The sequence below is a fragment of the Python bivittatus genome, unplaced genomic scaffold (genome assembly GCF_059951505.1).
Source record: "Python bivittatus isolate LINGU-HERP-01145 unplaced genomic scaffold, Pbiv_v1 ctg000480_np1212, whole genome shotgun sequence".
In the NCBI taxonomy this organism is placed as follows: Eukaryota; Metazoa; Chordata; class Lepidosauria; order Squamata; family Pythonidae; genus Python; species Python bivittatus.
The window spans coordinates 46,554,863-46,580,652 of record NW_028277075.1 but is presented as its reverse complement, the minus strand read 5'-3'; the positions used below and the strand labels follow the sequence as shown (position 1 = coordinate 46,580,652).

At 37.4% G+C, this 25,790-nt stretch overlaps 1 protein-coding gene across 1 annotated transcript in view; it reads right to left on the bottom strand.

The window, feature by feature from the left end:
• Positions 1–25,790, bottom strand: part of LUZP2 (leucine zipper protein 2) — a 368,157-nt gene that overhangs the window by 168,177 nt on the left and 174,190 nt on the right. Inside the window, exons 2-3 of the mRNA XM_088145088.1 lie at positions 5,259–5,376; positions 3,939–4,009 (exon numbers count right to left, since the gene is read on the bottom strand). Of these exons, the coding sequence (XP_088001214.1) occupies positions 3,939–4,009; positions 5,259–5,376 (189 nt within the window). The remainder of the gene's footprint in view (positions 1–3,938; positions 4,010–5,258; positions 5,377–25,790) is intronic.

The following is a 25,790-nucleotide window of genomic DNA, read 5'->3' as shown; positions in this document are numbered from 1 at the left end:
CGTCTTAAAGTTGCCAAGGTTGAGAAACCCTGCTCTAGGAGAACTGTGTTAACTTTGGATGTTGCTTTAATTGGATGATGCTTTAAACAAAGCAGCCTCCCAAAGCTTCTTCACAAACTGAATGAGGTCCTCTCACTTCTAACATGTGGCCATGTTGATCCATTTTGGTTTGGAGCTGAAGGGTTTGGAGCTCTTCTCGGTCTTCTCCTGAGGAGTTTACAGTTTCAGAGAAGGCTGAGAAGCCCCTTTTCATCTCATGCCAGCATAAATGCACTTCAGATTCTCCAGGCTAGATGGCTTCAGCAAATGCTCCCGCAAACCCAGCCTGGCCTATGCTAGGGAAGAAGGCTAAGAGTGAAATGGAAAGACAGAAGCTTATTTCTTAGGAACTCTTTAGAAACATGGAGGCAGAATTGTTTCAGTGATAAAAATAGGTTGGACATGAATATATTCACATGAGAAAATCCTCCCTTGATGGATGAACTTCAGCTTGGATACACCCACAGTGTTTTCTTGGGTATGGTATTCATCTGATTGACATCAGCCAATGGATGGCATTAGAACCCAGACTCCAAAACTAACAAGAATCTAAAGCCAGAGATTAAGTACAAGTAGTTCTTGGTTAAGGATGGTAATTGGGACCAGCAAGTTCTTCCTTAAGCAATGCAATCATAAAGTGCAATGTAATGTGACCACACCAACTTATGATGGCAGTTGCAGCAGTTCCAATTGCCATTGTTAGGTGAATCTCGCATGGTTGCAGCACCTCATAGTCACGTGATCTTCATTTGCGACCTCTTGCCAGCTTTCCCATTGACTTTGCTTGTCAGAAGACAGCAGTCAAAGTCACAAATTACAATCATGTGACCATGGGACGCTGCAACCATCATAACTGTGAGCAGTTGCCAAGCACCTGAATCATGAACATGTGACTGCAAGGATGCTGCAATGGCTGCAACTACGAGGACTGGCCATAAGTCTACTTGTTCAGCGCCATCATAACTTTGAATGGTCGCTGAATGAGGCTACCTGTAGAATCTTAGTTTCCACCACAATTATGTCTTATTATTTTAATACAGAAATGCTGCAAAGGAATCACAGTTCTGATTGGAACAGAACATTTTGAATGGAACATCCACATATTAAATACAATAGCTATCACATACACTGCCATTAAGGTCAGTGGAGTAATTTCTGAGCACTAAATGCTATGTAGTTTTCAGTAAATAAACTGGGGGACCTTTCTTAGTTGTTTCAGAAGATTTACTGCAGGGTAGACGAGGCAAAACATTAGGATTCAGATCTCTATCCGGTAGGTTCCTATGTGCTGTTTGATTTACTGTTAGGTTGTTTGAGAGTTAAATATGACATACACCTGGATTGTTCTTTGCATGAATTACAGGGCAACTGTTTTTGCCTTACTTTTTGAACTGATAGGAGCACTTTAAAATGTTGTCCTTCTCAACAAAATGGACCCTAAATTCAGGGATTCTTTAAGGAACTGCCTATATTAGCCTTATTCAGTACATGATTCTCATTGAATTTGCTTGGAGTATCAGAAGACAAATCAAGAAATGTAAGGAAATCAGCTACAGCATCATCTTCACTCATAATGCCCTGCCTATTTCTCATGGTCTGTCTCTAGGGTTTGTTAAAACTCAACATTTATTTTCTATACAATAAACTTCATAATTTTTTACTGGATTGGAAATCTTCCCTCAATCTTGATGCTACTTGGAAAGTAAGAGTGGGTGGGTGGAGAGTTTATTTCTTTTGACTTGGCTCAGAGGGGAGGTTCATAAAACTCACCTCCTTACTCTGGAGATACCACTTTGCTTCTTGTTGATCAACAGTGACTGTGGCCTAGTGTGCTGCTATTTTAATATGGCATATATAGAAGGCTGCATGTAATGTAGAATCTCTGGGAATCAAATGATGTCCCATATTATTTCCCCCCCATGGAAACAACCTTCATGCATTTCAAATGTGTCACAACAACTCTGAGATGACACTTTTGCTTTGAAAATGGCAAACGGTATCTGTTTCTAAAGAATGCAACTTCTCCAAGGCCTTGAAAACAAGACTTTGGAATCTATAATGTTCATTAGTTTTCCATTTACTAGTTAAATATGAAATTGTTTAAATTAGATACTGTGTAAATTCAGATGATCTTAAGGGGTGGGGGAAGCAAGTTCCACAGCTCAGCAGAAAAATTCCATGAAGGCTGAAGGTTATATTGTACTGCAAACTGCTTTCAGATGCAGTTTTATAGGATGCTATAATATAATGTAATAAATATTGTTTAAAATTCTTCAAGGAGAATAGAAAATGGATACATTTATTTTCCATACAAGGATAAAGACTTTTCTCCTTTTTTTTCCCCTTTGTTGATTCAATATTTATGCTATAAACTTAAGCATACAAACTGGTTCTACTCCTAAACTGTATTCTTCTTGCCAGACCCCACAGAGATGCATGCTTTGGGGCTACAAATATATCCAGACAGTCACCCAAATTGGTTTAGAAACTTGATAAGACAATATTGCAATGGTAGTGAATGTACTGTATATAGCTTGTAGCTGGCAGATTGCATTGCTGAAGTTCTATGTATTTGATTTTGGGGTTGTAGACATTTCATTCCCCTACTTGATCATATCATCATTGCAGGGGGTTTGGAAAATTGAGGTTTGTTGGTTTGTGGTATTCATATACATTTCCATCTTGGCTGTATTGCATGTGCTTGGTGGGATAATCCTCTGGGCAGATGTTGTTTTGCAAGTGATTGCATTATTGGTAATGCATTATTGGTAATTTGGTTGATAAAGTAGTGGTTCTGTCTAATGTCTGTGTTGATTGCTTCCTGCAGTGATTGGTGGCATTGATAGCTGTGTGATGGGATGGCTTTTGGGGAGGATGTTGTTCTTTTCCTGGGACAGTTACATTATAGTTGGTTAAAATTGTAGTTGTCCTAATCATATGGAGACTCCACACAAGTAGTGCAGATTCTGTAGCACAGATGTTTTCCTGAAACAGTCTTCTCAACTTGGGCTCCCTCAAGATGTGCAGACCTGAGTTCTCAGAATTCTCAGTAAGAATTATTCTTCCTGGGAATATTGGGAGTTGAAGCCCAGATATCTGGAGTGCATCCAGGTGGGTAAGATCATCCTACAATATGTGAGGGACAGTGGGAAAGTCTAGGAGTGAAGTATAATGAGCATGGTCTTACCCACTCCTTACTGCATTTAGCAGTATATGCATTTGTATACACTTATACTGCATTTAGCAGTATAAAAGTATACTTGTGATATATGCATTTGGATTTCTGAATTAACTTGGGCTCCTCTAGATCCTGTCTCTTACTATAAAATATGGATATTTGTTCTTGATTTTCTGTGCATTGCTTCACTATGACCTTTGGCACCTATCAGCTTTAAAATTTTGAGAAGAACCACCATAGATTTTATCTGCCAGACAGTGTAAAAGTTTTCCATCACTGGAAAATTGTCAGAAAAATAAACCTGAAACTATGCACTCAAATAAAGTTTCTGTTTAACCTTAACAAAATGAGAATTCAGAGTTGAACAGTCTTTTTTGTGGTAGGTCTTTATGAAAATGAAATTAATATATTTTTTCTCCAAGTGGAATAGACCGCATCATAGAAGCAACTCCGCATGTAGAAAACTGGTTTAAGAAAAAGATTCTAACCTTGTTCTTTCCTGATAACTTTACAACTTGCAAGAGGACTCCCCCCCCCTTTTTTTTTTTAAACATCAAAGCATGAAACTAGTGTTTCAGGTCAGACTGTTGCTTTTATATGGTCCACTTCTTATGTGAATGCTTTGTTTTGCTGACTGGCTTAACAAGGTAAGAATTCATCACCATTTTCTGTTTATATGAGAAAAATATAATAGTTAAGACAAATAAATGCTGAATCATACCTTTGTTTCTGGCCTAATTCCAGGAGTTTCTGTACATCACTTTTGGCTGATGCCTCATCATTTTTCAAAGACTGATAACAAAGGGAAGAAACCAGGTGTTACCAAGGAGCTCCTTAAAACTTTCACCACTAAAATTATTCATTGTGATTTTTTGTATTAAAGGCTTTATGTGAAAAGTACATTTTATGACAGAAAACAAACTGAGGAAGATACAACTTTGTTCTTCTATTGCAGGGTCTTAACAGCACTCTCAAACAAATTTGGTTGTTCACATGGCAGAAATGATTCAGATTTAAAATGAACTTGAACATCAAATGCGTCCAAATATCAGTATATGTCAGGGAAAGTTTAGTTCTTATCATCATCCTTGGGTGGGGACTTGTCATAGGTTTCCCAGCCAAATATCATGATGCATTATCTTAATATTGACAAGGAGTCCAAAGTATTTTTGTTACATCCCCCTTTATCTTAAAAGCTATATTTCAGAAAGAGAAAAATCACTTCCGTTAGAAAATCAATGCCCTTGTTTTCCACATTACCAGTTGGATTTAAGACAGAAAAGAAGACCTTGATTCTTCAACTTATATGCCCTTCTTTCTTCACAGAGCAAGCTCTTGAAAATGAAAAATGAAATATTAGAAGTGCTTTTATCTTAGGCTTTCTGTCTTCTCCATCTCTTTGCCTTTCATTCATCACTGAACCACAAATGGAGGAAGGGCTAGAAAAGTCTTCTCCAAATGATCTATGCCATACCAGAGACAGAAATCTGATTGGTAGGAAGAATTGGGAATTGAGCATACCAATACTTAAAGAAGTGCTGGTGATGATCAGAAAGTAATAGTAACAAGAAAAGAAAACAGAAAAAGAAGGAACAAAGTTCTTTTGCCTTCTAAATTGTGAAACCTTCCACTAATATTACATTAATACTCATTTCAAAAGGCTTGCATAGTTCTACAGAAGGGCTAAAAAGGGGAGTTGACATGAATGAATAGGCAAGCTACCATGAAAATTCCCATCCCCTCTATCCCTTGTGCAGAGAGGTCTGAAGGGGGTTAGTAAGTCATGCTTGCTTGAATATGATCAGAAAAACGTTATCCAATAAAGTCATCTGAGAAGGCAGAAATACAGGTAATGCAGGCATTTCTACACCACTTAAGAAGAAGCCAACAGTGAAGGGGAAACTCAGGGAAAGCACTTGTATCTTTGTCTACATCCCATGTCCACATTTAACCCTCATGTGAGCAGAATAAATAATATCACAGACTTAATGAAAAATGCATTTTACCGCTGTAGTAGAGGAGGAAAAAATTAAATTCTGACCTGAAGGTTTACTTTAATTCCCTCAAGCTCTTTGGACGTCTTTGACAGCTGGCGAAGTATGTTGCTTCTTTCCTTAAAGACTTCTTTAAGTTGTCTTTCCAGTTCTTCATAGCCCTGTCTAACACATTAAAAAGACAGTGGTGAGATCATCTAAAATAACTGAAGCAACACAAATACAACTGGAAATTACACCTTGGGTTGATTGCTACAGTATCCAGTTCATTTACTGACCCAAAAGAGAGTTGTTTTGTTATTATTATTTTTTTTATAGTCCCTGATCTGAACATCCACAGCCATATCCTCATGTATTCAGGATAGCAGCCTTATTATCTGTTAGACTTTTGTAACATACTATTTTGGCTCAAAAATCTGCTAATTATAACTGGTATCTGTGCGACAATATTTTAAATTCAACAAATGTTACCTTTTGGGGTGACTTTAACATTGAAAATAAAGAAGTGGAAAAAATAAATATTGGGAAAATTGTTCACATGTACTGTACTCTGCGCTATTCAATGTTACTACTCTCTTGCTGTTTTATGTATACATTCCCAAAGCCTATCCCTTTTCTCTACAAAGAAATCAATAGCAAAGGTACATTCAAAGCTAAGGAAACTAACACAATTCAGTTCTGAGGAGAAAGAAGGAGAAGGAGAAGGAGAAGGAGAAGGAGAAGTTTTGATAGCTTGGGGAAAAGAAACCAGCACAAAGGGGGAATGGATCAACAAAATATCCTTTGTGCTGCAAAACTGAGAGCTACTTCCTCTGAATGTAATCAAATGATATTACTGCAATTATAAGAATGACAGAAGTTTCAAACAATGCACTCTTTTGTGGATTCCAAAGCATCAGTGATAAAGGAGTAACCAGAGGGTAGAGGAAACTTTGCATTCTGGCATAATCTGGAAAGAGCAAAATATTGGTCTTTCCCTCATCAAAGTTAAAGCGGATAATAAACTCTGAACTAGTGACAAGAAGAAAGAACTTATTGCCTCCAATCTAAAGTTGCTTATTCATGAATTAATAGACCTAGGGAATGATGTGACTAGGTAATTTCAATCTTCTCACACTCCCACCTCCCTTTAAATGGACATAAAGATTACTTCATTTGTGAAGCATACAGAAAACTTTACCTTTCAATTACCACTCTTGCATTATTCCATGGTTTACCACTGCTGATTTGTTATGGTTATGTTGTAACAAAACAAATAAGCAGTTCAACAATATTAATATGAGATTCTGTCTGTAAGTCCAGCTTACGTTTTAAACTTGTATAAAGTACTATAGTGGCCAGAGGAATAAAACAGAGTTTATTCATGCAGTTCCAGATGCTAAATGCATTTATTTGGCAATAAAAACAACTATGTTACAGAAAAATCATCTACGCAAGTAATGTAATGATCATCTGTGGCCATGTATATTTCTGGAAATACCCTAATGTGAAGGAAGCAGGGAAGGAGGGAAGAGTTGGAAGCAGTGTCAGATCTCTTGGGCCTCAGACAAGCCATGTTGAACCAGGTGCTGAAACCAGTGTCCTATCATCTGTCACTCTCCAGATCTAGACTTTGGCTCAGAAGCCATAGCTGTGCCACAGAAATGCCCAGGGCTTATCTTGATTTCTTCCTAAGATTACTGTTTTAAGGATTCTTGTTAGAATATGAATGACTCCAGAGTTCTGATCTGGTAACCAAAGTCTTGGTTATTCAAATGGAAGCTATATATTGGGCCAATATAAATCAATTGTGATTCAATTCCAATTTGAGTTTCAAAGAGGCATGGGTCCATTTGAATTTATGATTAAAAAATCAAGAGTAAGATAAACTGATTTGAACCACTATAAGATTTGAGTTAAAAAAAAAAAAGATTTATCCATCTGCAGCTGCTTCATTTTTTGCAGAATAGGATGAAAGTAGCAGGAAGAATAAACTTTAAGGGGAGTTTATTGCCAAGTTCAGTGCCAAGGTTCCACTGAATATCTTCAAGGGTTTTCTTGCAATAATTTTTTAGTATATTCTTTCTGCACATAGTTAGTAAAAATATGTGTGTGTGTGTGCATGTATGTATGTATGACATGTATTCATGAATTAATAGACCTAAGGAATGATGTGACTAGGTAATTTCAATCTTCTCACACTCCCATCTCCCTTTAAATGGACATAAAGATTGCTTCATTTGTGAACCATAAAGAAAACTTTACCTTTCAATTACCACAGATATATATTTGTTTCTTTTCCTGGAGTTTGGGAAAACACTGAAAAATAACCATTGGCCTGTCCTCATAGGGTATGTGAGGGAGTCAAGTTGGGAAGAGTAGCTGCAGCCAGGCAGAAACACTTCTCACCCCATTTCCCTCATATATTCATTCATTAATTCAAATTTTACTCACAAGCATCCAAGTTGGCATTTCAGCTGCCTGTGATAATTGAGCCACACCCTGCCATTTTCAAGGGTGTATTGATATCCAGAGGCAGCGTCACCCCGCCCAGGCTCTTAGCTTAGAAAAGCAAATGCCAAGACAGAGTAGGGAGGTGCATGTGTAGGAGGAAAGGTGGTAAGCAAATGGCATACAGATGGAGAAGTGGAGGCAATGTCTGGAGATTGGCAGCTATTACAAGCAGGCAAGAGGACTATCATTCAACTGGCAGGACCACAAGTTATGGTGAGCAACATAACCTGGTGGGAATCCTGCTTGGAACTTGGCTGGGACCTCAGTAGCAACTAGAAGAACAACAACCACACTGAAGCAACACCTCATCCCAACTAGGGTAAGAATGTTTGGAAAAAGACAAAGGTTGTATGCCATTTTACAGACTTATAGACTTTTGCTTGAATTAAGTAGTTAAAGGCTGAGTATTAAAGACATATTTACATGGCAACATCACCTTGCAAGTCCTAGATGGGTGGAGAGCAGTAGTCTGTTGTTGGGAAAGGTCTGTGCCGCAATAAAGCATTTTGTACAGATTTGCTTCACTGTGATGTGTCCAGTCCTTGGAAAACAAAGAACCCTCACAGGGGGTATAGTTTGCTATTTCTGATCACTGTCCTTTCTGTCATGCCAAGCAGGGTTGATATAACTGGTTAGCAGGTTTGGTCCTTTATGAGCAGGATGTCCTTATCACTGATTTTATCAGGGTGTCAACCTGAACAGATCACATTGGTAAAGCTTGGCCTCTTCTGAAAGAAGGGACTGGAAGAGCAACTGTTGACTTGCCCTTGTGGGGTAGTATAGCTTTGCTGCCTCTGTTCACTGGGGTCCCATAGGTGACAGGAAACTTGGCATAGCTGGTTGGCAAGGTTAGCCTCTCCTGGAAAGGGATTCTCCTATCACTTACAGGACTCAGTTTTGTCAGGTTTGTGGACTGATAGTAATATTCTGTGTTTGTTAATTAGCACAGGAAGCAGAATCAGATGGGCAGAATGAGATAGAATGTCATAGAGAAAGAGGCTACCACAGAAGAAGTGACATTTGTAGCCTTGACCTCCCCTATTCTTATTGTAAAACATTTAGACCTGTGCTTATGATTGTTAGCATAGCACCTATTCACTCATAGTTGGAAGACTTAAGTCTGCCTCAGCTATGAAGAATATAGAAGAAAAGTTTGACCCAAGAGTGCATACTAGATTGGTCAGATTTGTGCCAGCATTCAGAGTGCTGAGAGCTGAGTTGCTGGATTACCTGTTGCATTAGTAGACCAGCATGGAAGCAGCAGTGTCTATGGTGCATGTGTCAAAACGGCCATCTTGCCTGTTTTCACACACACACACACACACACACACACACACACTACAGACACTGCTGCATGCAAGTATAATGTTCCACTAGCACAAGAGCGAACAAAGTTAAGGTTTCTGGTGGGCTATATTAAAGAGGTTGAGCTGAGAAAGTGAATGAAGCCCAAAGCAGTGTTAGCACTACCATCTCACCCCTTGACTCAAACCAAAGGCAAAGCATTTCATAAGGTGATAAAATTGGCCAGCTACTTATCAATGATGAAGACTTCATCATACCACTCAGAATCTTTCCTGTGCATTCCCCATATATGGATGTAGAGTTATAATATTGTATATTGTCTTTAGCAAGCTTAATACTAGCAGAAAAACCATCAAATCTATGATTCACTTCAACTGTCTACAAAGCTTTTCAGAGGCCTCTGATTCAACTTGCTGCTTCAAAGCGGTTCCAAAGCAGATTTTCTTATTCAAAAATCTGCTTTGGAATGATTGTCCAGAGCTTTGTTGAAGCAAAACATCCCTTTGAAGCTGTCCACAGACCTTATTTAATTTAATTTAATTTCCTTTATATCCCCAGATAAATGTAGCTAAAAAATAATCTTGAATCCTTGGACTCTATTTCTACAGAATAGAAATATTGCATATAAGCAGCAAGCAAACTACCACCTTTTTTAAAATTGCTATTCATTGATAAACATTAAACAGCCACCAGAAAGGGATGTTTTTTCTAGAGCAAAACTTCACAGCTGGCTAGTTCCATCATAACGCTACTTCTTGTTTATGCCTCAGAGAGCATCAGTAATAAACCATTAAAATCAGTGATGCTGTGAGACTCCATGCCATTTTCATAGCATGTAACCTGTAAAAAATGATACTGAGATAACTATCTCCGTTTCAGTAAACACAAGATCTTTCTGAACTTTTCTTTTTGTACTTCTTACATGTTTCCTTGGTAGTTTTTTCAGTAGTTTTCTGCTTCCATGATATGCCTTTTTTTCTTCAAACTATCCATGGAATTGGGATTGTCTGAAAGCTTATCAGAGGTTCTTCAGGGAGTTTAAATCAGCTTTCCTGAATTAGAGCTTGCCCTCATTATTGATCTTGCCTGTACCATTGCGTGTACCATTACACTAGAACTAAATAAGCACTGCATGGCTGTAGTTACAATGTGTTGAAAGAAAAGATGGGTGAGCTACAGCAGGGGAAAGCCAGACACAAAGGCCAGTAATTAACAAATACTGAATAAAATAAATATTTGAACAAGCTTAAAAGGTCCTTAGGGGATGGAAAGATAGCCAAAGTACTTGTGGCCCATAAAAGAGGAAGGCATTTATCCTGACATAGGTTTCATGATCCACATTATCAAATGCAGAGAAAGGAATAGATATGTACTGCTGATTGGATGGATCGGAGAAGTGAAAATTGAAGGTAAAATATTAAGGTAACCCAAATTGGAATCCTCCAGTTTGTTCACTGGAGCCTGTATTTAGCAAAGCATATGTGTATGAGCAGAACCAAACTAATTAACAGTTTCCAGAGCAGATGTAGAATATATAAGGCATTTCTAATTCAAACCACTTCAAATGTGAAACACTCTGATCTCAGGAATGCTGTGAGGTTGAAACAGCTCCATTTGAGTTACAGGAACTCTGTCTTTGGCTTGGAACAATACCTAGTATTTCTCAGACCAGCTTGTTTCATGATTAAAACAGCTGTTTAGCACTCAGTGGGACATTTTGGACTCCAGATGAGGTATTTTGAATTTGAAATGGTTCAAATCAGACAGAAGCATAAAGTCGTCCCCCCCCCCAAAAAAAGGCTAAATAAAGTTTATTAAGGAAAGAAGATACTAAAAACCCTGTATCTGAGCTTTCTATTCTCATGATGAGGGGAAAAAATAAGGAAGTACTCTCTTCATATGTAGAAAGCAGTCTGGAAAAGAAACGGCTAAGAATGCCAGTCTTTCAATTGGAGAAAGTAGAGAACAAAGCAAGGATTTCCCCCCCCCCCCCGCTTTTATTCTAGTGGTTAATGGAATAAAATATGCAAAACAACATTTCTGAAGCTACATCTTCAAAACAAATAGTGAAATTAATGGAAAATAAAATGAGAGTTGCAGATTAAGAGATTATTTAGAGTCCCAATGTATACTTCTAAAGAAACATATGATACTGAAAAGATCTTTGTATGCACGGCAGGACAAAACCTTGATTAAAATTCAGAACAATTCCACTTCATTTCCTTTGTACCTGAAATGACAACACATTCAAACATTGTCTTCATTTGTGTTTTTAATAGCATTATTCCTCATGTTTCCAGTGCTGCAGACATGAATCACAGTATGAACTTTGTGGTACAAGGTCAAGCTGCATGCCAACATTTATTAGCACAATATTTTCTACATATTTGAAATATGACTCATTCTCAATGAAATTAAAATCAGGGGAAAAGGATTATCTGAGATAGGAGATGCAGCAAATATAGAAGGTACTAGGTTTAACATATGACAATGGCAGTTGAAAAGCTGAAGGAAGGGAAAGACCCACCAATCTTATTAGCATGTATGAAATAGAGGAGACAATAGTAGATTGAAGAAACAAGCAGACCTAATATAAGGCAATTCCATAAATTCATATCAAATTTTATTATAATTGTTCTCTCACACTCCTTTGGATATCAATGTGTGTTCAATACTTTTCCCTATGAACATGTAAGATATCACTCTACAGTGAGCTGGGTAGTATGTAGACTTTATACTAATGATTGAGAGGACAGCAGTAGAATGATTTGAAAGGTAATCTCTTGAGTAGAGACTTTAGCTTGTACAGAATCATGTAAACATGGTCAGGGTAAAACTGGGCTTGAATTTCATTTGTGGTATATTAGCCAAAATGTACCCACATTGACCAACATGTCCCTTACAATTAAAAGGGAATCCCACATATGCACTGATAATGACAAAGGCTAGTAATCTAGTATAATCATTCTATACATCACTAAAAAGCATTATGTGAAAGTCTTGATTGATCAAAGCCATGATTTTGGGGGTGGGGCAGGATAATATGTATGAGCACATCTGCTGATGATAATGGAATATGGGAGCTTGAGACTTGACATGTAAGAGGAATAGGTTGGATCAATATCAACCCTATATAAAAACCCAATCAAAATCCTGAAATACCTGGCTATTTCAGAAAGCCTTTGGGAACTGAGAGAATGGTGGATTCCCACCCTCAAGCGGGTAATTGTTACAGAGCATGTTATTCCTGAGTGAGACTAATAGAACATTATTGCTATTATTTGTTTTGGACCATGGTATGCTTATTTATTGTTTTAATATGTTTATGTTTATTGTATTAGAGTGAATGCCACTTAAGATTCATCTGCTATTGAAGCAGCCTATAAACCTAACTTAAGATTTCAAAAATTGTAAAAAAGCATGAATCAAGAAATGAATTAGATATGTTTGGTATGAGGCTAAGAGAAAGGGGGAGAATGTAATAGATATGAATGAAGCTAATCTGTTCCTGTGGAGTGGAATTGATAAATACACACAGGAATGTGAAGATGTAGACTCAATTTTGAATGAAATGGCTAATAGTAATCAGAGGGAGTCACAAGCAATGTACTGCTGATGCTAATATCTACTGGTATGAACAATAGATCACTCTGAGTGGTCCATAGGCATTAGCATTCAGTGGTGAAAGTGAGAAACTCCAATGGATGCTAGTTGTGCCCAAGGAACATTTGTGGCAATCTCATTTGTACTGCTGGATACTAGTGCTAGCCACAAACTAGTGAGAGTGACCTGAGACAGCCATGACCAATTTTCGGGCAGCCAAAATGTCCAGCAGTATAACTGGGAGGTCCTTCCTCTGAGATTGTGAAAGAGCCTTGTGAAGCAGAGTAAACACTATGAACCAGATGGAGAAAGTCACCTTCCATCACTAGCCAAAATACTTGCTCCACAAAACAAGGGCAGTTCTGTAAGGAAGTCATGTGGACTCTTATGGTTAGGATGATCTAGTGAGATTCACGACAAGTGAAGAAGAGGGGCAAATACAGGTGCATTGCACAACAACCTACTCATAACTGTTAAAAACATACTTTGCACATATGTAAAAACTAATCTGCCATTTTATGCAGGCATAAAAATAAAGCCAAAGCTGCAGATACACAACAACATTTATGTTTACCAAGTTGTGGTCCCTCAGTTGCAGATACACAAAACCACAAATAATAAGACAGCAAATAATGAAGGCCACATGTATCATTCTAAGTAACTAATGATATTTGACTCTTCTTTATCATTTAACTGCATGAAGCATAATACAAGTTTGTAAAAGGAGGCAAAATATGCTTTTACAAAAATGGCAAGATGACAGAGACAAGGAAGGCATGTGTCTGCGTGGGATACATTTGTTTGATATAATGATAGGGATTTATTTATTCAAGAGAACAAAAACTGAGATATTTAAATAAATGTGACAGTGTGGGTAGGTACATATGTGTGTGTACAGCAAGAACATGTCAAAGTACACCATGAATGACAATTGGAAGAAATATGATAATAAGATGTAAAAGGGTTCATTTAATTGTTGGAAGGCACACTGATATTCTCCCCCCAACGCGTGACTTTTATGTATTGCTGGCCTTTGTATGTATTGCTGGCCTTCCTAAACATTTGTTCTTCTATTCAAATAATGGCCACTGAGCCTTTTCCTCCTTTTTCTCTTGCCCATACTGACCAGTGAAGTCACTGAGTACAGGGAGTGTACAAGCTCATCACACCCTACATCTGTGAGTCCCTTTCTTTATGCTGGCCCTTCCTTTTCTCTCATCCACCCTGGGTGGTTTTTCTCCTTGGCAGTATCTCTTCACCACTGCAGCTGGTCAATGGCAAAAACCATGATTACAATCTCTCGGACCTCAGGAAAAGAACAAAGCAAGCTGAGGTAAAACCACTCCCAAACTTGGAAAGGAGAAATGAACGCTAACATTTGCATTTCAGTCCTCCACAGCCACTCCCTTGTGAATTTAAGTGACATTCAACATGGTAGTTAAGGGTTGGGATATTTGCAGGCTCATTAGCATTATAAAATCCTCTTTCTCTGTTTCTCTCACCACTCTCTCTCAGGTATTAGCATTTGAATTCAGTGTTGAATATATTTATTTCTTGCATACTAAAAATAGAATAGGAACCCAAAAAAGGGTACTTGAACTTAGGGGAAAAAGAAAAATTGGTCTTGGCAATCTTTTGACAATAAAATTTGTTTAGGGCATGCATTATCTTGGCATTAAAACACACCTTTAAACATCTAGCTGAGACAAATAAGGCTCATTTGGTTGCATACTTCATCACTTAATGACTTCTAATACAGAAGGAATAGAAATAATTACTTTTCAGGGATCCTCTAAATCTATGATATGTTATTGGTAAATCACTGGAGGGAGAATCCAGTCTTTTAATATTACCAAGATAGTATACGTTTTAGTCCTTTAATTAGTCCTTTCCTAAGCAATGTTGTTCTTTCTTCCATTCATAGTTATGGTATGCAGCCTCTCAAAACAGTTCCTGGGTACATGCAGTTAATCATGATAAGGCTGACAGCACCTGTCCCAACTACTCCAGAAGTGACCTATGAGGACCTGCTACTGCCTGTATATCAGCCTTCCCATAAGGAGTTACTGTAGCTACCTCAATGATTAGCATTTTGCTCCTTTAAGTCAGTATTTATGATTCTGGATCTATAATTCTATGATTATTAAAGAATAAAGAAGCTCCTAAATAATTTCAAGAATAAGAACAGGGTGCTGTGGGCCAGGACAAAGAGAAAAGCTGTTCCTCAATGCTGGGAAGCTGCATTACTATGTAAGGAACCCACAAAGCTGCTGCTACAGAAGTAAATCCCCCATAGCAATGCAGAGGAACTGTTAGTGCTGATTTTTTTCTGTTTCTCTGTAGGATCTTCTAGAAACCTGGTTTAGATCATGCCAGCTAGGACTGATAAGGAGGACCTGGGCTGGCAAAGAAGCATTGCATTATTGTTATGGCTATCAACAGTGCTGTTGAAATCCTGAGCTGATGGGAAGGGTATAGAACTAAGGTTATGTCCCTATCTACTTTAGAGGAGAGCTCATCATTTTTGGAGTCCAGAGGTCAGGTGATCCTATAATTGATGATAACTATGAAATTTATGTTGTTATGGGGTAGGGACCAAGAGGCAAATATGACATTCCAAGTTATACTGTAAGAACATAGTTTATGCTGAATAATTCTGAGAATCCAAGTAGGTTAAAATGTTGATTATCAACATGAGTTACATTAATTACTATGTTACTATGTAAATTTGCCTTGAAGAGTTCAGAGTGCTAAATGTTAAAGAGGCTTAAATACTAATACATTATCATTGCTGGGATATAGGGATTTCAGCTGGTACCCCAGTGAAAGGTATTATTGATTGCTTTCCATTGCTGTCTCTGATCTGGAAAATATTGTTATGAGAATCAGTCTTGTATGTTTTAGCACTTTGTATATTAAAAGCAAGTGGTAAATTTTAAGAGGAAATTTATAAAACTGTCTTACTCATTCCCCCACCCAAAACAGCAACAACAAAAACATACTTTCCATTTCATGACAATTTAGCAGTTCATTATTCTTATGGACTGATGCATTATATATGGCACTAATAGGGGTGAATATGTGTAGCTCAGGGTTGAACTGTGGAGTTCTTGGGGTTCTCTGAGCTGGGTTCTTTTCTTGCAAACATTGCATTACCTGGCTAGGTAACATCTTCAGTGCTAATATGGTCAGGCCACAGCACATAAATAGAGAGCAAACCCATCCCATCTAGCACTGAAGATGTTACCTAGCCAGGTAATGAAACGTTTGCAAGGAAAGAACCAAGCTCAGAGAACCCCAAGGACTCCACAGTATTATATGGCCCCTAGGATGACTATGTAAGAAAGCACATGTTTCACATTCATGTGGTCTCAGCTTAATACTTGGCACCACCAATTAAAAGGGATCATGGGTTTCGACAGTTCCCAGGGTAGAGCCAGGTTCTGTGCTGGGATATTAAAACTAGGGAATCAAGGCAAGTGTAGGCGCTGAGGAACCTACTAGGAATAAGACACACACAAGAGGACATCTACAATATATAGTGGAGAAGTTTACATCAGGTATGCTTATGAAGCATATTAATGTGTAATTAAATCCTTAAAATATATTCATAGTGAGCTTTAAACACAATCATATATTTTTAAATGCCCTGACTTTAAGTGTTATAATGAATTAGTACTAGGGTTTCTTGCTACCCAGAGTCGCAGCATTAGAAATCATTTATCCAATTCTCTAAATTGGCTCCACTGTGGATCTTTGATTCCTGTCATAAATATCTGCTAAAGTATCCCTTACAAAGTATGTGAGGTTAATTTAGTCAGCTATTTTAAAAAATATATATATTATTAGGGCACATTTCTGCCACGTATAAAAGTTCTAGGCTATTTTTATATAATTTCTTTGGGGAAAGTTACCAGCTCACACCACACTGGAAAATCCTCCCCCCCCCCCATTGCTTTTTCTTTCTGTCAATCTTTTTTTACTAGGTGGCAAAATGAGAAACTATAATCAATCAGTGCAATTTTATTTTACCCTCACCCAAGTAAACACAATTGTTAGTGAATGCCCATTGAGCCGTCAGATGTGTTCTGATGAAATACAGAAAAAAACAATTCTAAGATTATGGGAGAAAGCTTCCTTTTGACAGAGAAGCATGGCTTTTGGAATCCTTTTCCTTCACTCTGCCCAACCGCCTCTCCTGTAAGAACACATGGGTGACTTTTTCTATTCTCATTTTTTTTCTCTCTCTCTCTCTGCAGCCCCCAGCCAGATTTGGCTCATTTTTTAGCCTGACTTTTCTTTTCCCAGGTTTTTGTTTTCCCCACCACACCACATTTGATCCAGTTCTGTGTTCTGAGCACTATCCCACCAATGGCCACTCATGAACAGTCTTGCCTCCCTTTACATAATTTCTTTCCAATATTCTGTAATGTTAGAAAGAATAAAACATGGTAACTTGCTAAATAATAAAATAAAAACTTGCTAACTATAGCCATCTCCTCACTAGTGATTTATAGGATCTCATATTATCAACTCACCATAATTGTGGCTATATAAAGTCTGTCTTCATTACTGATATATCAACACAGCAATAGTGGGATGACACTATAAATTGGTATAAATCACTAGAGTGGAAATGACCTATATTTAGTGTCATGGTTAGAAGCTAGGTAAATAACTGGAAGCGTATGTCCCTAATTGAAAGCCTAAAAAGGGAGAGGAGGAAGAAGAGAAAGAAAAGATATTTGGTCCCGTCTTACTCTCATCAATCTTTGGTTGTATATAATTGGACATAATATGTATTATGTTTTTCATGGCCTTTGTTAATGATCACTAGGACTTGGTTTTCATAGCTTATTTGTTGATAGGGGTGTTTTTTCTCCCTTGTATTTGAATAATATTCCTGTCACATCTGGATATCATAGGAAACAAAGGTGTATAAGTACACTTTCTGAAATTAGGAACCATAATCTGCTAAGCTGGCTGGATATGCTTGTGTTAATGTATGTTTGCTTATTATTATTTTTTTTAGTCATTCAATCTCAGTTATGAATTCCTTCTGGATCCAATTTAGCTTTTGGGGTGAACACTGGCCAGCTTTACTGATCAATGTAAATTATTCATCATGATTAAATAAACAAAGATTTGCAAAGCATTTCAAGAGGATTTCTTCAAGGTAAATACAATACTGTAAGTAGAAGTGGCATATGTAGTTTGATGTTTGCAAGCATAAAGTAATATCAGTTGGAGAAGGGGGAAATATCCAGATTGCAAATGCCCTAAGCTTTAGGGTCATAACTGAGAGTGATTTGAGTAGGAAAGGAACTTGGAATTGTGTTGGAGAGGTTGTTAAAAAGGTGAAATCAAAGTCCTGTTGTAGTTGTTGTTCTAAAAAAGGGAAAATTCAATGCAAGTAATTCTGAGTTTGGGAGAGGGAGATTAACAGAAATCCCAATAACATAACACTATGGTCCAGTTCCATTTGGAATACCACATGGTGTTCACAACTCCATCACAGCTCACAAAAAATATTTCACAGCTGGCTAAGGTGTAGAAAGGAACAGCTACAATTGTGTGATTAGAGGTGAGGCTTTCCTTATAAAGAAAAACTACAAAATGTAGAGTGTCCAAGTTTAAAAAGAAAGAACAGAAGAGGCAACAAATTGGACAGATTTCCACCATTTGGCATGTGTGTATTAGAGGCCACATAGATGCTTCCCATTCCCACTCTCATTCTTAAATCCAAAAGCTGCCCCCCCCCCCGCAAAAAAGCTGAAAATTAATACCACCATTTCAATGACATCACTGTGATACTGGAAGGTCTGTCTGCTGAGTATCTGAGTTCCAACCCCTGAGCTCTCAAAAGCTGATGACCCCTGATATAGATAAATCAGCAGAAAACTTACACACTTATCTCTATACATCTTTATGTTTTCCTCTGATTCAAAGTGGACACCATATAGTATATACTGAAGAGGATGATCAAGACAAACAGAATATAATTGCTTTAACATGCCTCTCAAGCTTACAGATCTTTGGGGATGCTCTTCTTTCATTCATATTGGGTGGGAATAGAAACAAGTTCTTAATGTTTCTTTGCCGGCTTTGTCACACCTTGCCAAGGAAGGTCAGACTAGTTTCATCTTTGTCACTCTTCAGCCAACAGGCTTTTGGTGGATAAACTGGCTTAGTAGCTGGATTTTAATCCATTGGATGCTCTTTGTTTGTTTTTATTCATACATTTTAAAATAGGATTTTAATTATGCTTAGTTAATTTGTATGTTAATTATCTCTTTTATTTTGATTTATTATTGCTGGTTGCCTTGATCACCATTTCTGATGGAAAAGTAGTGTATAAATTAAACAAATACATATTAAGTAGGAGAGGTGACTTGCTTGAAAAGTTGTTATATTAAAAGTTCCTCCTGCTGACTTCCAGGGCAGAAATGAACTGAAGACCTTGGGAGAACAAAGAGCCAGTGAATTGACTGGGTCTTCATAATTCCTTTCTGGACAAGAAGAGGACTTGAGATGGCCCACAACTGCTCCAGACAGTTTGCTCTCTTTTGAATAGTGTGTAGACCTTGTTTGTCTCTATGTGCCTGTTGATGGCTGTGTTGTCTGAATACCAAGCTTCCAGGAATTCCCTTGCATTTTTGGATTTAGCTTGGTCTAAGATGCTGACAGCTTCCCAGTTGAAACTATGGTTAAGTCTGACTTATTCAAAACAGACAATAAAAAGGAAAACAAAAGACCAGAACATCTCCTCACCAGCAATCATCAAAAATAAATAAATAAATAAATAAATAAATAAATAAAATCATTACCCAGATAAACAGAGATTAACACCAAGATTATCACCAGACATACAATCAGCAGTAAACAATACCCTAATCAAAGAACTACCAGAGGGAAAATATAGAATGAAACAAAGCCCCCACCCCCACCAACACTGGCAGGGAATGCCACTGTATATAAACAGAGAGCAAACCCCATCCCATTCTAGCACTGAAGATGCTAGAATATTACCTAGCCGGGTAATGAAACATTTGCAAGAAAACAGCCAAGCTCAGAGAACCCCAAGGACTCCACGATACTAGCTTCATGTTACACTCCAATGAATGATGATATTGACAGAATCAGATATATGTTTTTGGGGAAAATGTGCAACATTCTTCAGCTGAATGGGAAAAATGCATATACGTAAGGAAATAATTGCTAGGGGAAAAAAAAGTAATGAAAAAGAGTGATTAAGATTAAAAGCAGCAGAAAAAAATAATGAGCAAATTTTATGCTAATAAAAAGTGCTTTGGAATTGGATTAAGAGGGCTAAACAAAGGGTGTGGAGCAGAATGAATGGATTAAAAAAATAAAAGCAAATTGCTATAAAAAATATTTTTGAGATTTATATAGGAATAATAGTAATATGTTGAAGAGTAGAACTGAAGTCAATGCTATAAATGTTAGTGTGATAAATGCTATGAAAATTTTGAAAAATAATAAGGCTTGGAAGGGTAGATACTATAATTGTAGCAAAGTTAATGTACAGGTGTAATTTGCTTAAGGCTGGGTATGTGGCTTGTTTAATTACCATTTGTACCTGATGATTGGAAGAATGCTTTAAAGGTAGCAAAAGTGAAAGCAAAAATTATAGGGAATAGTTTAATTGTGTCTAGGAAAGTATTGGCAGAACTGAGATTGCAAGTCTATAAAAAGTGACCAACAAAACTTGAAAAGTGCAAATGATATTATGCTAGGCAGGGCATGTGAGATCAGATTTTTATTCTTCAGAAAGTAATTGAAAAGTATATGAATGTGAAAAAGTATAATTGTTGACTTAGAGGAAGCAAATGAATTATACAGTTATACAAGTGTTTTGTATAATGCTGATTGTGCTGATTTATTAAGTTTGCATGCCACCAGATCTGCAAGACCATTGGTTCTCAACGGGGGTGGTACCGCCCCCCGGGGGGCGGTGGGAGGATGCTGAGGGGCGGTGAACTTGTTTTGGGTGGTAGGGAGGCAGTGGGCATGTTTTGGGCAGTAGAGGGGTGATGAGCATGTTTTGGCATTCCAACTTAATTTTAAAACTCCCCCAAAAATTTATTAAATCAATTATCCGGTTTACACCATTTGTACCAGCAATAAAATGAACTTACGCGACGGCTGCCCTCACGCACTTCTAAGAATGGTGAGACGAATTTGTATTCTAGGTAGGGTGACCTTGAAGAACTCGATAGTACGATTCTTCTCCAATCCCAACCAGCACAGCGCATGCGTCAGCTGTTTTCCCGCATGATTAATCGCAGCGCGTGCTTGTCGAGTGAGGATTCAGTGCTGTGACTGATCTAATTACAAAAAAGAGAAGTCGAAGAACTCCAAATCGTGGAAAGAGGGGACTTGCGCCTTCATCTCTCTAACAATATTGAACCAAACGTTCAGAAAATGGCTCTGAACCATCAAGCACAACCGTCCCACTGATATAATCAAGCATGTTTCATTGATATTACTCTTTTAGCGTATTTTTTGCTGTTTTTTTAATTATCTAATTAAGAATAAAGAATTTTTAAACATAAAAAAACCATTTGCAAAAAAATAAAATAAAATAAAAAATTTAAAAAATTAAAAAACGACCATCAAAAAAATAAACATATTTACAGCATTTTGAAATAAACATATTTACATAAAAGAGCATTTAAGCATTTTTTTTGCATTAGTCATTTTAATTTTAATAAAAGGAATGCAATTACCTTCCAGGGCAAAAGTATCGAGTTAAATCGAACAAATTTGGTGTGTAAGTCTACTGAAAAAAATTACTTAAAATTTTTGCCTTTTATAATTCAGTAACTCTCCCCCCCCCCCCCAAACCCTAAATTACAGGATTTTCACAAAGGGTGGCGTTGAAAAATTTTCTGCTCCTTAGGGAGGCGGCAGCTTCAAAAAGGTTGAGAATCACTGCTAGACTCACAGAAGCTTACAACAACATAGAACAATGTAAGATATTCAACATAAAATAAATATATCCCTTAACCTCAATAATAACAAAATAAATTACAAGCTCATAAGCAATAATATAATAAAATGAGTACAAAAACAAATTTAATTTTAATTTAATTTAATTTAATTTAATTTAATTTATTCAGTTTAGGCACAGCCTGACTCCAGTCTGAGTGAGTGGCTTATGAGTACAATCTCATAAGCAATTACAAAAATGGCAATTACAATATACAATAATAATTGACAAATCCAGGTCCAGACGATGCACAATCATTCCCTGAAGTCTTCCAAATGAATTCCATCTTCACTGTCTTCTGGAAGGTCACAGTCAAAGGGAGCAGCTTGGTTTCTAAAAGGAGGCTGTTATGGAGTAGAGGAGCCATGATAGGAAAAGAGCATTTTCTGGCTTCAACCCCATTCACCTCTTGAAATTGGAGTACCATAAGCAGCTTCTCTTAGGACAATTTCCTCAGGCAGGTTGACTATGTTTGAAGTACTTTGGGCCTGGAGAGTTTTTCATTCAGAGACATTTAGAGCTTGATTAATCAAAACTAGCATTTTGAATTGTGCTAGGAAAACTTTTGGTAACCAGTGCAGGGCCACAAGATAGGTATAATATATAGATGTTTTTTTCTTTTATCAGAAGCTCAGGTGAGCACAAAGCTTCTCTTCTCTACCACCTCGGGTCTCACCCCAGGCTAAAATTTTTAGAAGGCAAAATCTTTACCGAAGGGAAAGGGTTGGAAGATGCTCTTTTGGTATGTACCACCAAGCCAAACCATGCTTCAGTTGAGAATATTCTGCCTGACATAGAGAAGTATGAATTTCCTCTCTGAGACACAGTCAGTCTTATTATCACACTACCTATGTAGTATATGTACCTTCTTAAGATATCAACTGGGAATCTGTAAAAACTGTATTGCTGCTAATTAGTTCAAGAGTTAGCCTTAAAAATATGTTGGCTTTAAATGGAGAATCTTAGTCCATTAGCCAATGAACTCCTTCCAGGCCTTTTTAAGCTTCATCTCCACTTTTATTATATATGTGATAATTCTTAATATAGCATTTTTAAATACATGTATTTTATTTTAAAACTTGCTTTCCGCATTCACTTCTCTGTCATGGAGTCTTAGCATATCTCTCAGTTTTCAGAGAAATTTGTGCTCAAAATTAGCCCCAAATTCTAGTCAATCCAGGTGAATGTCAGTGTCTTCTATAAACCAAGAGTGTGTTTCAGGGTACTAAAATGACCAGATAATGAAAAATCACTGTGAATGGGTGGTTTTTCAGGGCTTCACCATTTGGGCGGGGGCGGGGGGGGGGAGAGTGTGGCAGTGCATGGCCAAATAAATAAATAAATAAATAATCAAGGGTCATGTTCACAGCTGCTCTTTGACTATTGCTGGAATGAAAAGAGCACACTGCATCTTTTTAAAAAAATGAGCTTTTTTTCATTGTGGGAAGTGGTGGAGGGTCTACTGCTGGTGATGTCCCCCCCCCCAACATCTCTGCCTATTATTCTGAAGTCTCAGCTATTGTCCATACCTCCTGATCTGAGAAAGCTTTCTGAGATAATTTTTCCCAGAATGTGTTCCCTTGGGATTTAACTGAAGTTTGGGAAACCAGGGAGTCTGCACCCCACTAAAGGGATTGTACAATGAAAAAGAGGATATTTAAACAGCCCAACATCCTTTCATTCCTTATAATGAAATCAGGACACCAACTTTACTCATAAGAATTTCATCAACACTTTCTTCCCCTCTGAATGAAATATCAACCATAAATATTGTTTCTTTCAACTGAATGAGAACTTGTAGAAAAAAAGAAGGAGGTATTTTCAGGATGCCTCTACTTTACATCGTTAGTATATCCATTGCAACCCATAGCACCCTAAAGGATACTGCACGCAGTTTACAAAATTATCAACGTCTCTCCATTCCAGTGGTAGAAGGACATTACAGGATACAAACTTCAAATAATCTAGAATAAGAGAATCATACTATTGAACAGGCCATTTAGGACACTGAGTTCCATGCCTGACTCCCAGTTAAAGCATCTGTGATTGACAGCTGCTTAGCCTTTTCTTGAATGCATCCTGTGAAGAGGAAATGACCACTCTCTGAGCAATTTGTTCGACTGTCTGACTTTGATTCAGAAACTGCCTTCCTGAAATTTAAATCCATTATTTTAGCCTTACAGTTTGGAACAATAGAAAGCAGGTTCTGATTTTCTTTTGGCTGATGTATTTTCAGATATTTGAAAACTGCTGCCATAATCTCCTTGGTCTTCTCTTCTCAAGGCTGAACATTGCCACTTTCTCAAATCACTCTTCACAGGACTTGGTTTTTAGACCTTCAAATATTCTCATTACCGTGTTTCCATTTGTCTGAATTCTTCTTAAAATATGGAGTCTAGAACTGGAAACAATATGCAAAGAGGGCTGTATTTGTCTATTTTTCAGCTATATTCAGCTGTTCTGAGATGTTTTTCATTAGGACTATCAAGTATCCCCATTCTATAAGTCTTTAGTCTATTTCTCTAATCTACCAATATTATGTTAGATTTTATTTTTGTCTTCTAGGGTATTCATAACCTCATCCGATTAGTGTGAGATGGGCAGCCATATAAATCATGTAAATAAAATAAATAAAATAAAATGTTAGTGTCATGTGCAGTCTAATGAGCATTGATGGTTGGGTAAGCAATAATGATAATAGCTTTTATTTGTTCCTTTACTTGTTTTAACCCAGATGCTGTTTATGACATCACTGAGTTCATCTACTTGCATTTCTGAGCAGGTGTGGATATTTTTCACATAGCATAACTCCTCCTCCTTTTCTATAGCTCCTATTCTTTCTGAACAAATTGCATCCTTCAGTTGTCATATTTTAATCATGGGATTCACCTCACCATGACTCCATTATACTTATTAAATCACATTTGCCATTCTGTATTAAGTGTTCAAGCTCATTTTGTTTATCTCCTACTGTATATTCTGAGGATTAATGTATAGACAAAGAAAGGCAGGGACTGTTCCTAGCTTTTTATTGGGTAGTTTTTAATTGTTTTAACTTGTTTCTTTATAGCAGGGTAAGACACAACCTGAAGCCATAGCAGCCCCTCACCAGTCCAAGATCATGCCAATAAACTGCAATCTGAGCACAAGACCTGATGAAAGAAATGAAACACTTCCATTCCTACTCTAAAAGTTCCCCAATCCCAGGAAACAGGCAGAAACAATTCCATCCTGCATGTTTTGCAAGTTATTTAGGTTGCACAACTGAGCATTGTGTATGCATGCACACCAAATTTAGAAATTATTAGATTCAAGGATCTCTCTCTCTCCTCACCTCCCCAGCCCCAAATATCATCAGGTATCAAATTTGGCTTCAAAATTATATCATGGGTCCAATTCAAAGTGAAGGCAATGTTTGGGTCAAATCATCCACTTACTGAAATAGAAGGAATTTTCATAGCAGTTATCAAAGATTTGCTGGACAGCAGTGTCTTTTTAAGCCCATCTTATGTATTTGTTTTTTACATTGGGTTCCATGCAATTCAAGTAGATTTTTTTTTCCTTTTTCCTTTACCCTTTGCACTATTGTTGATCTACTTACAACTTTCCAGAGCAGATTCAGGACCTTTTCCTACTGCTGAGTTGAAGTACTATCCACCCATCCTTGAGTCAGTAGAAGATGATACCAGTTGCTATCCCCACTGCCAATCACCATCCTGTCTCTCTTGCCTGTATCAATTCACTGCAGTCTACTGACTTCTGGACCTTCTGTCCAAGGGTGACAGATGTGATACAAGTTAAGGTACCCTTGATTGGTGTCAGAGTAAGAAGAACAATGTTATGTTAATGTTGGTACAGCAAAGGATGACTTGAGTGTGATTCACTCATAGGCTGGGGAATGAGATGAAACCAACATGGAGACACAATAGACATGCTGGGCATGTTGGTACAGTGGTTATGGGCTAATGGGTAAAGGCTCTTAGAGTGTGTATACTGAGTTCATACATGTCAAACAGTGCTTGACTGAGAGCTCAAAAAGTCATTGTTAATGTATTTTATACTTTAGAGTTGATTTATTGGGGATGCTAATATATTTATGGGATCATATGAGCAAAACATTGCTTGGAATTCATCTTTGAGGTAGGATATTCCTTATACTCTAGGT